Source organism: Ammospiza caudacuta, chromosome 2 (assembly GCF_027887145.1).
Source record: "Ammospiza caudacuta isolate bAmmCau1 chromosome 2, bAmmCau1.pri, whole genome shotgun sequence".
NCBI lineage: Eukaryota > Metazoa > Chordata > Aves > Passeriformes > Passerellidae > Ammospiza > Ammospiza caudacuta.
The window spans coordinates 80,829,420-80,847,484 of NC_080594.1; the positions used below are offsets into that span (position 1 = coordinate 80,829,420).

Here is an 18,065-nt window from a genome sequence, read left to right on the forward strand (position 1 = left end):
AGCAAACAAAGGTGTCAAACATTTATAATTTTGCACTTGGTTAAGGAAGGGGATAACTTTACTGCTGGTGTGAAAGGGAAATTACCAGCCTGACCATCTGGTAAGGTGCTAAAATGCTACCACCTTAGGACAGGGTTGGCCAAGTCAGCCACCTTCCACTGCAGCTAGCTGCATCCTCAATTTGCTAACAACTTTATGGGCAGTATTAACAAGACTATTTATCTAGCAAGAAATATTAAGGGCTAAACAAAATCTTAATCCTTAACACTTCCTAAATACTGCAATGACAAACAGTGAGGAGAAATTGACAGCCTGAATGTAAAGACATGATGGTAAGCAAGGACAGGAAATCATGATCTTCTACTAATAAGCACTTAAAAGAACACTTGACCATGGAAAACAAATGGACACCAGAACAGTTTGTAGCACAGACAGCTTTATCTCACACATTTTCTTGCACTTCAGGGTCAGAAGCCCATCATCAGCTCTCAGAGGGAGGGAACTACAGCTTCCCCCATTTTTCATGCTGCTACATCTTGTGACTGATACTGTTAATAGTGAAGAATTGGCAAACCCTAGCTCTAGAATGGAAATAGATATAAGAGGCTATTTTCCTCTTTTAAATACATACCCTAATGCACAGTCACAGGCTACAATAGCTAGCAAAAAAATTACAAACCAGTGTGTTGGTTGCTGTGCAAGATAAAAATTCAATATTTACTGAGAAACTCCAGGCTACCATAAAAGAGTGCGGTAAGCCGCAGGCCACTGAAGCTTGAAATAAGACAGCTCGATACAAGACATAAAAAGACTTGAGAAGTGAGCAATAAAACTGAAGTTTCTAAATCCTAGGAAGCCAGCAAAAGCCCAGTTGTACAGCACAGGGGGACTAGATGACTCTGGAGTCTCCTGTGAGAAGCTACAAAGGAAGTCATGCTGGGAAAGCATGCTGTGGGCTGAGATATTTGCCTGGCAAGCCTTGCCCGATTCAATCTTTTATGGCAGGAAGTTTCTCTTTCCCTGCAATTTATTACCTCGTTTTTTTTTCTCCCATTCTCCAGTAAGGAAGAACAGAAGTATAAGCAACATGCAATAAAAACAGACTGGCAGTACCTAAATGACCCCATGTTCTCCACCTCACTATAAATAACTCCACATAACTGACACTGTATTTGTTTTTAGGGCTAAGCCTCCAGCACTTATTAGGTGAATTTTCAGTGCTGTTGCTCTTGTCAGATGAGTTACAATCAAAAATGAAGTTCAGAAAAACAGCACTGGGCAATGACAAGATGTTCAGCCTCAAAACAGATATGATGAGATCCTCAGGAACACTCACACCATCCAGCACCTCCTCCTGTTGACCATCCTACATTTTCTTTTACATCCTCCATACTCCATATGCACTATCCTTCTGTATTTCCAGTTTCTACATTTTTTAGGTCCCTGCATACACTATTAAGCAAAATAACATTTTGCAGCCCATCCAATATCCAATCTAAGAGACTGAACACTTGGTGTAAATCTCCTTAGTGGGAGCATTCCTGGTACCTCTTTCTGAACTGTGGCCTTCCCACCCTGCCCATCATGAACAGCAGTTGACAGCTTTTTTTCTGCTGAACATCAGGAGGTTGCTCTGGTCTCAGCATGAGTTGGGGAGGCTCAAAACTCCTCCCTCCAACATTGATCACTTAAATCTGTTTTGTGTAATTACATATAATCTTCCTATTCTGATGCACAACACATTTTAAAGCCTGTTAGGTAAGTCCATTTTCACTGTTCTTCATGGAAAACAAAACCCTCACTGCACTGAGACAGGGCTTCGTTTTCTATCTAGTTATTATCAGTTTAGATCTGTGCTTTCCCATCAGTGTTGCTCATTAGGTTAAATGCCTACTCACTTGAGCCTGACCCCACCCTGCCTTACTGGTTACTCATAACCCTTCCCTGCATTTGCTTTTCCTAGGTTAATCCAACAAATATTCCCAGAGCCTCTTGTAGATAAGCTTTGTTCTCGTCTCCAGTAACCCTCCCGGAAGTACTTGTGCACAAACTGCTCTTTCCTGGACGTGATTTATCAGAACTGGATACAGTAATGTCTCACCAGTCGCCCAGAAGCCTGGCTGTGTGCACACCACTGTCACACTCAGCTTTTTCACAACCACGTTAAACTGGCAGCCTGCTTTCATTGTTGACTAATAAATCCAGGTATTTTCCCATTACTCTGCTGGAGGGTTCCTGGATTCACACTACAAATAGTTATTAATCTGTACATTAGTTACAGTTAATTAATCTCTTACTGTTAATTAATTAGTTACAGTTATTTAATCTGTACAATAGTTATTAATCTGTACAGTATCTTGTATTCTGTGATATTACACATTCTTGTAGGCTCTTTTCTAATACTTGAAGGCCTCAAGTCACCAATAGAAATTAGGTCATTCGTTGAAACTATTACTCAGTTCTGACCAGGCTCCGCATTATTTACAAATGAGTTCTGACAGTCCTGTAAAAAATTGTCTACCTCTTTGGTATTGATATATTTAAATCACTCAAATATGTGTGGTTTCCAGTTTACTTCAGCAGCTTTAGACATGGGAACTGCAAGAAGCTGGCAGATAATCTTCTTTCTCCTCAATGCACCAAAACTATCGCCATCCTACTAAGAAAAAAAGCCAAACAGAATACCCAAGCAAAACACTGCAAAGCTTAAAATACTGCACTTGGCAAGCATTTAACTGGAAGACTTGGACAGGGACAACTGTGCTCCAAAAAGCCCTTAATACGTCTGCCACTGTTAGGTTTGGAAACATGAAAACAAGCCAAAAAGGAAGAGAAAAAGGAGAAAAAGAAAAAGACAAAAAAGAAAAAGAGAAAAGAACCAGACTTGCTTGGAAAGCAGGCCGGCACCTCGGGCCTTACTTCAGATGCAGTGGGAAGAACAGCACAACAAGAAAAACACAGCACCAGGTCTGGGCTCATTTCTGACAGCCAGAAAGCTTTCTCAGAAAGCATCTGAACAGCAGAATAAGGGCTCTGGCTGACCTTCAACCCTCTAATGGAAACAAAGTTTTTACTCCCTGTATCAAATAATTCTAGCCAGTTATGACTGAGGAAAAAAACGAAGGTAAAAAAGAAAAATAGAAGCGTTAAGGAGACTGCCTCATAGCAGACAGGCAAGCATACAAGTGTGAGCAGCTTTCCGGAGTGGTATCAGTTCCTGGGAGGAACTGTGAATTCTATCCCATCAATCATCTTCATTTCCTATCTGTTTTGATGCAGCACTTTTCCCAAACTGTACCACCACTTTTTCTGGCCCTTTCTCTCTATCAGAAGGGGGCGAGAAGGCTGGCAGGCACCCAGTGCCAACAAACACGTCCGGCCGCCCCCCTGCAGGCGCAGCCCAGACCGCAGTGCGCCCACAGGGATCCAACGCGCGCCGGATCACCGCCACGGGTTCGATGAATCCCACTGACTTTTACACGCAGCACCGGGATCCACAGGGCCGGGAAGCCGCCAGGTCCGGAGCGGCCCGAACTTACCGCGCCGGGGCCGCCTCCCGCCGCCCGGGAAGCGGAACCGCGGCCGCCCGGCCCGCGCTCCCATTGGCCCGGCCCGCCCCCGCCCGCCGGCCCTCCCCGCTCGGAGCCGGCCCGGAGCGGGCCCGGGGGACGCCGTGTGCCCGGGGCGACGGCACCGGAGGGGACAGGGGAAGGGGAAGGGACACGGGCGACAGCGGCGCCACCGCCCGCCGTCATCACGTGCGGCCGCCGCGCCCGGCGGCAGGAAGGGGGGCGCGCCACGTGACGGGGCGGTGCCCGCCCTCCTCCTCTTCTTCTTCTTCCTCCTCCTCCTCCCCGCTCTTTCTTCCCCCGTCCCGCCCCGTTGGCTGTTGCCGTGGCGACACGGGAAGGAGGAGGCGGGGCCGCCGCCCCACCCCGGCCGCGCCGCAGCCCGTGAGCGCGGCCCCGCCGCCGGCAGCGCCGCCCAGGAGCCGCCGCGGCGGCCCGGAGCATCCGCCGGGCGGGGAGCGGAGCGGAGGCGGCTGCGGCGGCGGGCACAGGGCGGGGCGGCCGATGGCGGGGGGGTGAGGAGGGGCCGTCGGCAGGTGCGGGTCGGGCGGGCGGTCCGCGCTGGCGGGAGGATGCGCGAGTACAAGGTGGTGGTGCTGGGCTCGGGCGGGGTGGGGAAGTCGGCGCTCACGGTGCAGTTCGTGACCGGCACCTTCATCGAGAAGTACGACCCCACCATCGAGGACTTCTACCGCAAGGAGATCGAGGTGGACGCCTCCCCCTCCGTCCTGGAGATCCTGGACACGGCGGGCACTGAGCAGTTTGCCTCCATGCGGGACCTCTACATCAAGAACGGGCAGGGCTTCATCCTCGTCTACAGCCTGGTCAACCAGCAGAGCTTCCAGGACATCCGACCCATGCGCGACCAGATCATCCGCGTCAAGAGGTGACTTGCCCGGCGGCCGCTCCTCCGGCGGCCGCGCCCGACGCCCACCTGCGGCCCGGCCCGCCCCGCCGGGGCCTGCGGGCCTCCCGCCCCCCCCTCCGTGCCCTCCTCCCCCGCCCCGGTGCCCGGATCTCCGGCCCGGGGGCTGCCCACGCCCGCTCAGGTGCCTGCCCCGCGGCTCCCTTCCCTCGCCCGCCTCCCTCCGCCCTCCCCCGGGCTGCGGGGCATTGCCCCCGGCCCGCCGCCCCCTCCGCAGCCGCGCCCGCAGCCCCGGGCTCCCCGTGGGCGGGCGCCGGCCGGGGGTGGTGGAGCGGGGGCAGGGGCCGGGGGCTCCCGTGGTTTCCGCCGCTCGCCCTCCTCCCAGCTGCGTGTGCGGGGAGTTTGGGGTGCTCCCGTATGGAATACGGTGGAGAATCTGGCCAGAGGCTGGCAGCGTGGGGGCGGAAAAGCAGTTCCCCAGCGGTGTGTCGGGTCAGCCAGCCCTCGAGTGCACTTTCTTGGTGGACGTGCTGTGGCCGATGTGCAGGGGAAGCACCTGGATGCTTTCGTGCGGCAGGCGAGAGGTCTGCCTGCTGAGATACCTGCATAGGTATTTCCATGAACTTCCCACTCTTAAAAGTGCAGGGCGCCAGCCTCCTTCCCGGTGGCAGTGGCAGTGTGAGTGTTAGGCCTCATGTGTGCTGGTGTTGCTCTTAAATTTCCCACGGTCTCGTTGCCAGCCGCTCTGTTAGGAGCGAGCCCACGGTGGAGAAACACCGGTGCCTACTGCCAGTTTGTTTTTATAATCGCTGTGTTGTTTAGATGTGCATCAATCAGTCAGATGTCGGCAGCTGAAATGCAGCCAGTCGCGCTAAAATAAGGGTAGATGCACCATTTGAAATCATAGCAACCGTTTGAACCGGAGCGGAGATGAGAAAATGCCGCTGGCCACATCGCCGCAGACAGAGGTCTGTTAGTGCCTGTGGAGAGAGGCTGTAATTATATCGCAGAACTGGTTGTAGCTTTGGCTTGGACATCTGAAAGGGAAACCCTTGTAAATAACTTAGTTGGACCACATCTGTTGGATTTGCATCTTAGTGTAGAGTATAAAAGGTGATAGTAATAATGGCTAATTATATGGTCGGGTATGGTCTGTTCACAGAAACTGCCATTCCAGACCAAGGCCTGGGGAAGATGTATTTTGAAATTGGGGAGGAGGGTGAGTAGGGGAAAGGGGAGGGAGGAGGCAAAGCGCTGCTATTTTTAAAGACTTGCAACTTCTTCATAGTGGGTGTTTCTTAATGTGTGTCCTGACTCTTTCAGTGGAGATTTCTAAAGACCTATGTAATGGAGTTATTTTGAATTTATTATGGAAAGTGCATTTTCAGTATCCTTCTGTTCTTATCATTCGCACATACCTTAGAGAGGAAGGTTTTTTCTGTAAGTAGTTCAGGTAGACTTTATTCATTAATAAATGCTTTTGGTTTTCTTGTATTTAATCATCACTATAAATTCATTTAGCTTCTGAATTTATATTTGTGGCTTTTTTAGCTTGCTTTGTACCTTGTGCTGGAGCATCTGCATTCAGACCCCAGCTGACCAGCTGTAGATAGGTGAAGCAGAATAGAAAGCAACTTGTACTTCCATAGTTACATTGACTAAGCACTGCTCAGAGTGGGTCTGAATGCTGCTCTCATTTTTCATCTGCCAGCTCTTTTACTGCAAGACTCCAGCGTTTGGTTAGATATTTTGTGAGACATATGAGCAACATTGTAATCCTAAATTTCATTTATGCAAAGTAATCTAAATGCAGCTGAAATCCTGAAAATTTTAACAAGCCCAGATAATTTTAATTGAGTTGTAGTTGAAAGGAATATGATGCATTAAAAGGATGTAGCTTCAGCAAGGGTACCAGATTTTTACTTGTTAACTTGCCTGATTTGCATATGTGGGTTGTGGTGGAGGTGTTATGTTTTGGAACTTAGGTTTGCAGGCAGTGTAAGACCTAATGTGCTGTAGACTTAAGCTTGCATCCTTCTTACCAGTTGAACCTGAAAAATGCATATTTACAGATACAATATGCATCTGTACAAGGACTTCTAAATTATAATTTAGTCACAGAAAGGCATTTAATCCATGCTGAGGAACAAATAATCGTACGACTTTTTTGGGGGTTTTGGATGACAACTATGTGCTTATATTGATACAAAACCATGTTCTGAAAAGTCTCTGAGCTTTAGTTGTACTGAAAACCAATTGGCCAGTCCCTAAGTGGTAGGTATCTGTGCATTTTACATATTGTCCTTGCTATTTTGTTTTATTTTCGGATTAAAGAATCCCTGTGTTATAACATAATTAGAGAGTAATTTTAATTACACTCTCTAAAGTAGAAAAGCCAGTTGAAATTCCCTCTTTGGGTTAAGAGATGCACACTTGAGTCGTCTGCTTCCCTGGTCTAACCAGCCCATACCAGGCCAGCCAAGCTCAGCGAGTCCTTTGCCCCACCTGATGAATCTGAGTGATCCTAGAGGAATGAATGACATGTTCATGAATGAAAGAGAGGAAACAAGTGGACCTTCACTGAACTCTGAAGCTTAGTGGTTAGAAGAGATTGAGATCATTCTTCCCACTCTAGTTTCTGTTCTCTTTAAATGGCTATTTAATATTAGCACATAAATAGGCTTAGTCTGAAATCCAGCTCTGCCAGCTTGCAGAGAACTCCCCTAATGGCAAAACTGTGAAGTTGAGCTTCCTTGTGTAGTGTCTGTAGGCCTTGCATCCCTTTCAGTCATGGTGCACAGCTTTATCCAGAGTGGAGGATGTCTCCATGCCTTTTGAACAGGTATTTAAAAGTCTTTTTCAGAAAATGTTTTAAATGTAAACAGTATTCCTCTTCTCAAATTAAAAAAATGAGTTTTGTTTAGATCTTTCTAAGAGAGAGTCCAGGTGCTTTACCTTGAGAAGGGAGCCCTGCCAGTTCTGGGTGGACAGGGCACCCCCAGCAGCTCTGCCTAGACAGAGGATGAGGAGGAGGAAGATGTTTCTGAGGTGCTCACTGTACTCTGGGCCAGAGTTTCCTGCAGCACAGAGCGCTGCCAGCGCTGGATGAAGGATCATGGTGGTACGAAATCACAGCTGCCATTCTTCCTCCAGATGCTTCATCTGAAACACCCTGATCCAATCCCAGTTTGGGCACCTGGAACTGGTTTCTGAACCCTGCTTTTGCCAAATAGGTCCTTTAAGCTTCGTTTCTCGATTCTTGCATAGGCTGAAGGTTTGTACTGCTAGGAGGGTGGAGTGTGCATAAGGTAGCTTTGAACACTACTTATTTTCTGTATTCAAGAAGGACAAAGAGAATCAGCTGCTGCTTTACTGCCTCCTGGTGAGGTAATACACAAGGTATGCCACCTGTGCATTGGTGGGTGCTGCAGCTCTGGGACCTTCTTCCTTAGATTTAGGCTTGGCAGCAAAGAGTTGTTTATGCTGCAGACTGAACTCACCGTAGTTTCAGAATGAGCTGTTTTCTGGAGGAACCTTCTATTTGTGAGAGCAGGGCAAAATTGGATGAGTGGGCCCATGCCAACAAAGGTCTGCAGTGAAGGAAGAACAGAAGCTGTCAGAAGAACAGATTGGAAGTGGTACACCCCAGTTAGATGTCGAGATTTAGAAGCAATTAGTGAGTATGAAGATTAGGTAGTGCAAATTTTAATTTTATTTTTGTGGGAAAAGGAGTTGGGTATCTTCTAACACTTTTGTGTTTGTTGTGTGATTAGGAAGCTCTCTAAAGAGAATCTGCTGGTATTTGCCAAATACTGAATTTTAATTTTTAATATGACAGCCAATGTTTTTCCATTATGGAGGTATGTTTAAAACTCACTGGGTATCAATTCTAGGTGCTTGCTTAGCCTTCAATAGTGTAATTTCTCAATCTGTTCTACAGGCATTTTTATAGTGTTTTTTCAGTTGAACCCCAAGAAAGAGGAAAGTATTATTTCTATTCAAGCAGAAAACTAGTGCCTAGAAGTAAAAGCAAACTCATAGTTCTGAGTTCTTCACTTGTAGTAATTTCTCTAGTGTCTGATGTGTGCTTTAGGTACAGGACTGTTGCATTCACATTTTAGAGACTAACAGAGCCTACTTAAGTATTCATACTTAAGTATTTCTCAAAAGGACTATTTTACTCCAAGTAGTGAAAAAAACCCTCCTTTTCATTAATCTAATGCTTCTTCTCTAGAAGAAAAAGACCAGAAAAATTATTTTATTTAGATTGGATGGAAATGTAGACTAAATTATTTAAGTATATTGCTATGAAATATCACAGAAATGTGTCTTTGAGTTGACAATGTTTTGTAGCTGTGGTTTATGATCAGGATGAAAATCTGCCTCTCAGTCTAGGGATTCTGTGTAATATTAAAACATACAAGAGATGTAATTATTAAAATTTATTAATTGTGAAATCAGCATCTTCAGTCAATGATAGTTGATGTATTTAGTGACTTAATGGTGATTAAGTCTGGAGAACTATATTTGAAATTACAAATTGCTCAAAAGTTTAGTTGAAAATATTGCTTTCCAAATACTTTGAAATTGAAGTTTGGTTTTTATTCAGAGAACATAAGACCTCTTTAAACAAGGTCAAATTTTTCAGTTTTTGAAGTTCTGTGTGTGTTGCAGCCTTATTTTCAGAACGCGTGTTTTCTACTTTTAAGAAGTAGTTAGAGGATTCTTTGTAAACACTGGTATAACACTTTCAATCCCAAACATGGCTTCAACCTTTCAGGTAGAAACGCTGAAGTGTTTGGTAGAAGTGAAATAAGGAAAATCCTGTTTCTTCTGAAATGTACTTGACAAATGTCTGGGGATTTTCATATGTTCTAGCTGTGTAGAGATGGCAGAAATAAGCACACACTGAAATCCTTAAGTCTTTTTTAGGAAGAGTTGTTTTTCTTGCAGTCATCTTAATGTAATGGATTGTTTTGAGTACTCATCTTCGGGTAAAAATGGCAATTTTGGTAAAAAGTATGGCCCCCATTCTGCCCTTGGCCAAGCTGCCAGTCACTCTTGCGCACCCATGAGATGAAATTTAGGAGTTCATTGGAAGAACAGATTAATAGATTCTAAATCTCAGCAAACATTTGCACATATTCAAGTACAATAGAAGAACTCTACTGGTCTCCCTTTTCCTTCTTTCTCAGTTAAGGGACACCTATGGATAGCTCCTTCTCAGGTGGGAACCTCACTGATTTATAAGAACAAAATATAAACTCTTCAGGCATCTGTAGAGATATAGAGGAGGGGTAGGCAGAAGTAGTCAGTCATACCTAATTGACTCTGTGTACAATATCAGAACTTTCAGCTGTCTGGCCATCGCCTTGTGTTTTATTGGGGAACTGATACACAGACTGTCGTCTAGAAAGTGTCTGTGATAGAAAAAGCATAACTCAGATTTGTACTCTCAGGTTTTTTAAACTTTAGAGACAAAAGAAGCATTGTATAAAGCTTAGATTAATTTTGTGTGTATGTGAATCTACCTTTGTTTTAATTTGAAATTAATGAACTAATTCTGTCAGATAAAATTATAGGTTCCTACAAGTCTTATACAGACAATCCTCTAAAAATGTCTGACAATGTGCAATTTTAAGCTATGGAAGACTATTTTAAAGTTGTTTAGCTTAGTCTTAAAATCAGATATTTCAAGGTGCTCGTGCATCTTCAGAACATGTAACCTTTAATATTTTCCTGTAGTAACTTTTGAATTTAATTACATATTTGCAGACAATTACATTGTCTCTTGACTCTTCCCCCTCACACTTTCCCACTCTCATGGTCTTGATAATCTGAAATATACGTATTACTTGGAATTTCTTTCAGTGGAAAATGTGAAAATTGAAGACAATGCTTGTAACCAAAGTGTTCTAATGTGTTGGGGTTTTTTTGGCTGTTTCCCTGCTCCCTACCATGCCCACAGCCTAGTCCAGATAACTTTATAGGTATTCCTTCCCAAGTTTTATTTATTTTTCTCTCTAAGGTAAAATGACGTGATAGTTTTCGTATCCGAACACTGAATATGAATATTTTTTATCCCCTCCTGCTTTTTAGGTGTTCTTTGGACTTTTATTGAAAAAGCCAGGTAGGCAAGCTCCTTTTGTATGTGTGTTTAGTTTAGATTGTGCTAGTTTAGAGTATAGTGCTTTTTTTTTTTTTCAAATGATAACTGTGTTCCTTAGCATCATCTTCTGGGTTTGGGTCTTAATTGCTGCTGTAGCTTATGTTGTTGTAGACATGTGTGGATAATTTTTGGATAGCTACAGTTATCAAATAGTAGAACAGTATGTGGCAAGACTTTTAAAATTTGTTTTTGGTTGTGCAATATTGCTTGATTGTGTCTGTGTTGTAAAAATGTCGTTTAATGTGTTAAAGACCAAATATTTTCATGACTTTGCTTTCCTAACTTAGTTCAGTAATATAGCATTAATGCTTGGGGTTGAATGTTTTCCATCTTGCTCTTCATTAGGCTATTTTGACAAAGATTTTTGAATATTTGGAGAATTTTCTTTTAAAAAAAATATTGCTCATTAGAATTTCTAGTTTTGTCTTTGAATTTTTTATTTTACTGGGAGGACAGTAATTCTTTAAACACTGTTTTTTTATAGCCAACATAGTTGTCAGTAAGTTTAATATTTTCTTTCAAAATATTTCTTCAGTTAGGTAGTGTGTGGATAGAAATAAGCTTCATTCTTTGGTCAAACGTGAAGCAATATGGGTGACATTATGTTTAGTTCAAGCTCCTATGTTATCAGGCATACTTTGTAGACCAGAATTTCAAAAATAGACATTCTTTGGCTGTTGGAAGTTTTTTAATTAAAATGTGAAATGTCTGAGTGGGTGGATCTCCCAAAAAAAATCATCAAATCCTTCCATTAAATTTTATTTCTAGTTTTCTTTTTAATAATTGAATATCAGATTTTTATTTCTTGTACCTAAAAAAGCCCTGGAGTGACTGGTTATTTAATTTCTGGAGCATTACAAGTGTTGCTCAAACAATTTTTTTTCCTCCGTGTAAATGGTGTAGGTGGTGTGTGATGATAACGTTTTGAGAGAGAATAGGGAAGCAATCAGAACTGCAGTGCTAAATTATCCTGGCACGTAGTGACTTGTATAAAGATTTCTGTTGAAAAATTTTTAAGGTAACAAGAACTGTAGCTATCTGCTTCTATGGGCTCTCTTATTCATTAGCTTGCTTCTGCTCTTTTTGGGGGGTTTGGGTTTGTTTTGTTCTGTTCTGGGTTTGTTTTCCAGAGGTTTCCAATCCAGGACTGGTATTCAGTTTTTGCTGCACTAAGGCAAACACTACAGTCTAGGTGCGGTTTACAATGATGAGTACAACTTGAGCACTTTCTGTATCAAGGGGTTGGGTGCATTTTGGCAGCTGTGTTGTCTTAAATCCTAGTCTAGACAAGAGAATTAAAGGTGTGTTGTGGGCATGTTATCCTTTATCAACATTAATGTCATAGGGCTCGCTCAGTACATTTGGGTGCTGTACTCTTTAAAAATGCAATGGTGACAATATTTTAGTTATTGTCTTGGTTAGCCCTAGACTGGGTGAAAGATCAGGTGAAGGACGAACAGAAGGAATGTTTTTAGGATTGATTGGTTTGTTTTGAAATATCACTTGTGTCTTGTAGATGGAGCTGTAACAATTTTTAAAATATTGTCTTCTGCAAAAGTCATGGTAATGAGGAAGACAATAAAGCATTTTTTAAATATTAGGATCTAATAGGGTAGTGGTCCGTGGTAAAATAAAATACAGTTCTCACTTTAAAGAATGGTTTGGGGACTTTAGTTAAGGTAGCCACCTTAACTAAAAGATTAATAGTGTTTGAGATTCCCATGCGAGTTTCAACTCAACTGCAATTTAATTTGAACTGGAAATGAATTGGATAAGGCACTGAACTTAAGTGCTCTGAATGTTGTGAAGAAGAGCTTTGATCCTGGATTTCTGATTAATTGCAAGAAAGGATGCTTTCAAGAAACAGCCAAATAGGTCACCACAAGCCTATAAGCATGTCTGCTGAATTATGAGCAAGTTTTCAGAGGAGAATGTTTGAATTGTTTGCCCTCTTACCCCTAATATATTTTACAGTAAAGAGTGTAAGCCAGGACTGATCAACCTACTTTACCTCGTTAGATCTGGTTGCAGTTTCCAGGACTGCTGTAGCATCTTTCAAACTGCTGTACAAAATCTTACTTGAAACATTTTATAAAGTAATTGGAATGCTTCTGTCTTTTCAAAAAGCTCTGAACTTTATAAGACCAATATATAAATGCATAAATTCTCTCCTCAAGAATTCTTTTTCTTTTGAAATGTCCTTACTATGTTTTTAATTTAATGTATAAATTTTAGAAACTCCTTGGTTTTGTTAGAACTAAACAATGAATATAAAATCTTGAGGACTTATACCATTTTCCCCCAGAATTTATAAATGAGTGGGAAAAAAAATCTGGTGGGTTTTTTTTTTTCACCCACCTCTGTATTTAATGATGCAAAATGCTGAACAAGTGTATTTTTTTGAACTATGACATCAGTCCTAATTTGTATACTGCTGTTTGTAAATGCATGTTTTTAGGAAGGTATGTTTTCAGTCTGTGGATTACTTTCCAGTGCCAAAAGAACTTGATGTATTAATAGGTTTTCCTAGTATCACCAGGTTCAGAATTTGTCCCTCTTCTGCTGAAATAATTCTGCTGAAGGCCTGTCACACAGTGGTATTTTGTGGTTTATTTGTGGGGTTTTTTTTAGCTTCAGGAATTCAGGTTGGGGGTTTTTTTATAATTTGGAGGACAGAAGATGGTCATGTTGAACTATTTCTTCTGGAGGACTTTATCAGATGCCTTTTATACCCCTCTAACCCCACAAAGCAAAAAAAAACTAAACTGATCTGAGTGTTTTTTAGTCTCCAGTTAAATCCAGGCTCTCCATCTCAGTGCTTAAAGAAGGCATCTGCTCTGTTATAACAGTCTCAGATACAGTTAGATTCTTGGTAGCTGACATGCATGTCACTCCCTGCAATGCCTGGAAGAGAGAAGAATGAGTCACCTTCTGCTGGGTTGAGGCTGCTGCAGTCCACTGTCAAAGTCCAAGTGAAAATGTGGAGTGAGTTCTCCCATTGCTTTCCTTTGGGTGTGGTTTTAGGTTTGGAGGGAGGGGAGTCGTGGTTGTCAGTGTGGTAGCACTTAAATCTGTTCAATCTGCTTGGATTCTGTAGCAGATGAGCTCCTCAGGATGCATGGAAGCTTTGAAAGTAGGAGAGGTTGGTTTTGTTATTGCACCAAATGTGCAGGATGCAAGCAGGCACTCCTGGCATCAGTCTTGTGAACATGCAGTGCTCTGGAACAGATGCCTTTTTAAAAATATTTTTCCCTGATGCCAACCTTCTCTTTTTATGCCTTTCATTTAGAAATAAATGAGACCTGGCCCTTACAGGAAAAAACCACTAAGCTATTTTGGGTCATTTCCTTAGGAATCTGCTGTATTCTAAGGTTTATAATACTGTTGCAGCAAACCACTCAAACTACCAAGTCATATATGCAGAATCTTTTCTCTTGAGAAACAGGCTTGGCCACGCGTCAAAACACTTTAAAAGAATGGGAGAGAAATGGAAGTCAGTATGTCATCATGAAGCAGCAGCTGACCTTTCCTGAAATATTATGGTCACCCTGACTAGGGGAGTCTTCTGGTGATCATTAACTATATGGGATATCAATTTTGCATTTTTGCAGTGACTTCCCTGAAGAGAATAAGCAGTCCTGAGAAATCACTGGGTACCAGTCCTGCTACCTTTCTTTATCTTGTATATCCGATCTTTTTCTGTTGTTCCCTTGGGATTTGTGAATTTGCCTTCTTTTGTTTGTACTTACCTTCATAGTGGTATGTCTTCAACAAAAACATTGAAGAATATATTCTGAACCTCTCTTGCAGTTGAGTGGTTAGAACAGTCTTCTGGGAAAAGCAGATGTGAAACTCCTGTGTCTAAAGGAGGTGTGTAGTGCAGGTCTGTCACCTCATTGATCAGGGTTGTAATCGCTGTACTATGTTAAATGTGAGAAACACCATTGACACCACTTGCTTTTATTCCCAAGGTTTTCTGTGGAAGTGATAGCTGTTGTGGATTTGTTGCATATCTTACTATTGTTGTGTTAGTAGCCTCAGTAAGCAATGTTTAGTGAATTAGGCCTCTTGAGGGACTTGGCTGCTTGCATGAGTCTGCAGAGACCTTAGGTGTGTGACCCTGTTTTGGTTCCAGTATGTGGCTCAGCTGAGCTCAGCTCTAGGCCTTCAGACAGATACCTTGTTTTGACAAAAACTTTGGATGGGTGCAGCTTTTCAAGAAATTTATTGGGGAGCAGTCTCCTGGTCATGGGCCTCTAAACTCTTCTGGAGTCCCAGTATATTTATCTACATCAGTTTTGCTTTCAGACCCAGAAATATTTGCCATCAGAATGAGTAAATCTCTCTACCTCCTTTTTCACATCAGTTTCATTCTGTATGCATTGAGCAGTGAGTTTCTGAATGCCTTTGTATGACGTTTTTAGTATAGAATATGGAGTAGGCCAGAGGCTCGATGATCAAATCATCCACAGCATAGGATAAACAAGTCTTGTGCTTCAGATGCTTCCCTTCTCTAGAAGGAGTTCTATGCACAGCTTATATTATATTGCTGATTATAAAATTTTATTTTGAGTAGAATCTTCTTAGGTGTCTATCCTTATACAAATCATTGTCTGAGGGGTGATAGACTCTTTTCTAGAAAGAAACTGGAGAAGATGATGATATCAGGATAGCCTGTCAAGAGTCCATAGAGTTTTAATGTTAAGTATCAAACAGGAAGAAACTTGATTAGTTTGCCTTCACTAGGTATCTCTTCTGTCTGTCTCTTAGTTTGGGTGTCTGCAGCCTCAACATCAGAAGCTGGAGATGCTCAGCAGTCTCCTTTCATGCCATCTGTTTCTCCAGTATTTGGTTAGTTAGCCGTGTGAGGGAATCAATAGCCTTGTGCTCCTTGGTCCTTGATGTTCTAGAAAATTTAAGCATGATGATGCATTCTAGAATTTCACTCAATCCAAATTTCCCAGAATTCATTAAAACTGGGGAGAAGCCAGGCTGCCTGCTTTGTGTGGCTATGTTTGATGGGAGTGGGATTCAAGAGTCCTCTGCTGCCTTTAAAGGTAACAAAATGGATCAACTGATAATTTTGCCTGGGCTGAATGAATGGGTTTTTATCTAATGGTCTCACCTTTAGTCTGGTACCATACACGATGTATTTGTCCCATCTGGGATTTTGTAAGCTCTGTTACTTAACAAAGTATCACTGTCTTCTTATATTGTTGTTGCAGATTTCTGAGTCTGTTTTACTATCTAGCAGTTTGTAGACAAACTTCTTGTAACTCTTTTATTTCTCATGCTCTCTTCTAACCAGATCTCTTAGCAACCAAAATCAGATACTTGCTACCTGTCAGATGAGTCTGTTAACAATGGTTGGCAAGGAATGCTGTTCCTATTACCACTCTGTAAAGTTCCAGTTTTTACATTGTGGAATGGTCCTGCTGCCACCAGGCCTTTTGCCCCAGATTCTGCACTGACCATGTAATTGGAAGGCTTGCTCCTCACCTGTGTGAAGGTGGTTTTCAGGAGCCACAAGGAGCAAATGCAGTCCTTGGACTGTCTCCTGATGGACTGGAGCTACTGTTCCTTTCATCTTTTTGATTCACACTGTTTGTTACACTTGTAATTGCCAAGAGCTCAACTACTGGGCTGCAGTGATGGTTTGTAGACAGGACATGTGAACATTTAATGGGAAGCAGGGCCCTTTCTCAAGGGAAGGATGTGACAGACACTTGCAGATGATGTGAACCTTCCATCACAAGACTAAACTGTAGGAGGTGTGCTCAAAGGGCCTGTATCTCTAAAAATTACATCACAAGAAGCTGAAGATAAACATAATGGTAACGTGATGGTGGAAAGGTGGTTTATCCAGACTGCTTCATCTTAGGTACTTTAGTAACTCTTTGAACAAATCCATGCAATTCAGGTTTACCTGCCTTTCCCTTGTGGAAAGGAAAACAACATATACTGAAAACTACCATTGGAGTACTTGAACTTAAAATGGCCAAATTGCTCTGGAACTTAAGGAAGAGAGAAGGCAGGTGCTATGAATTGCAAGACTTACTAATATGTCCCTAGGCTTGACAGGAACACATTGGAGAAAAAAAACAACCCTGTGTTTACAAAGTTTTCACCTCTGGAAAGATTTGCTGCATTGTAGGCTCTACAGAGGGAAGAAGTATGATTTTTGAAAAAAGAAAATATTTTATTTCCATGGCTTCTCAAGAATTTAGTCACTCAATATAACTGCTACAATTTATTGCAGGATATTGCCTTTTCTATTTTTTTTTCTCACAAACTATATTTGGTAAAAAAATAAAGAGAAAAGCATCATTTTTTAAATTAGTCTATTCAAAAAAGAAAACAAATAACCTAAAGGTGTGAAATCACATAACTGGGGGAATGTTGAATTCTCCACCAGATGGTTTTTTAGTCAGAAATAGTGACTGCCACTGTGGTAGCTTCATCTGCCAGAGAGGGACAATGGTGAGCTCAGCCTTGGATGAAAGCTGAGAAGGCACACCTTGAAAGTCCATCATTACTCTAAAATTAAGCAATTGTATTCCCTTCCTAGCTGGGATAATTGGTCTGGTAATTGAAGTTTACATTCTCCTCCAAGAAATGATCAAAACGCTTGCTTTGAAAGACTTTGTCTGTCAGCAAGAAATGTGGTTAGATTAAAAGGACTGGGAACAGTCTAGGCTTCACACCTCTGCACACACCTTCAGATTAATTGGAATGGCCTTTCTGAATAGGACAACTTAATGTGGAAAAAATAATTAATGAACTATTTTCAGGAAATTCTAGTTACCAATTAGTGATTCAGTGAAGAAGGTGTGTGTACAGTACCTTTAAACATAATCTCTTTCTTAAAAGAAAACCTTCTTTTTCAAATATTTCAATATTTTTCTAGTATTTTCTTACTGTTACTTTAGAGGGTTAAGTATACAAATTACCATCCTTTCTGTACCTAAAATATGTCAAATAGACATGTAAATATTGGAGTAATATTTTGTTTCTTGGAGTAAAATGAAGAACATGGGCTTTTTTAAAATTAAGTTTGCTCAGAAAGAGACAGTTAAAATGTATGTAAAACATACACACAAATATATGCATATATGTACACAAGAGGTTTTCAGTCTTTTAGCCATCTGGGGTCAGGACTCAGGATAAAAGGAAAAAACTAATGAATGGATTCTATCAGGTTCTGCAGTCATCTTCTGTTTAAAAAAATTAAAATAGGCTTTGTCTACATGTGAAAATTATTTCACCAAATTGCTTCTGAACAAATTTGTTTAAACCAGTGTAAAGCCACGCTGTTTGTCTCATACCTAATTTGAGCAATATGAAAATTGGTATCCATGCGGGAATTCGCAGCATTTTAAAGAAATTTCTTAGATTTGCCTGGCTTGTTTGTGTTTCCCTCTGAAAACAAAATTGTGTCAGTAAGAAACATATGCACTGATTT

The 18,065-nt window shown here is 42.0% G+C and overlaps 1 protein-coding gene across 1 annotated transcript in view; it reads left to right on the forward strand.

Moving 5' to 3' along the window:
* The first annotated feature begins 4,141 nt into the window (after positions 1 to 4,141).
* RAP2A (RAP2A, member of RAS oncogene family) overlaps positions 4,142 to 18,065 on the forward strand; it is a 30,718-nt gene continuing 16,794 nt past the window's right edge. The window contains exon 1 of the mRNA XM_058824815.1: positions 4,142 to 4,455. Coding sequence (XP_058680798.1) covers positions 4,142 to 4,455 — 314 coding nt within the window. The remainder of the gene's footprint in view (positions 4,456 to 18,065) is intronic.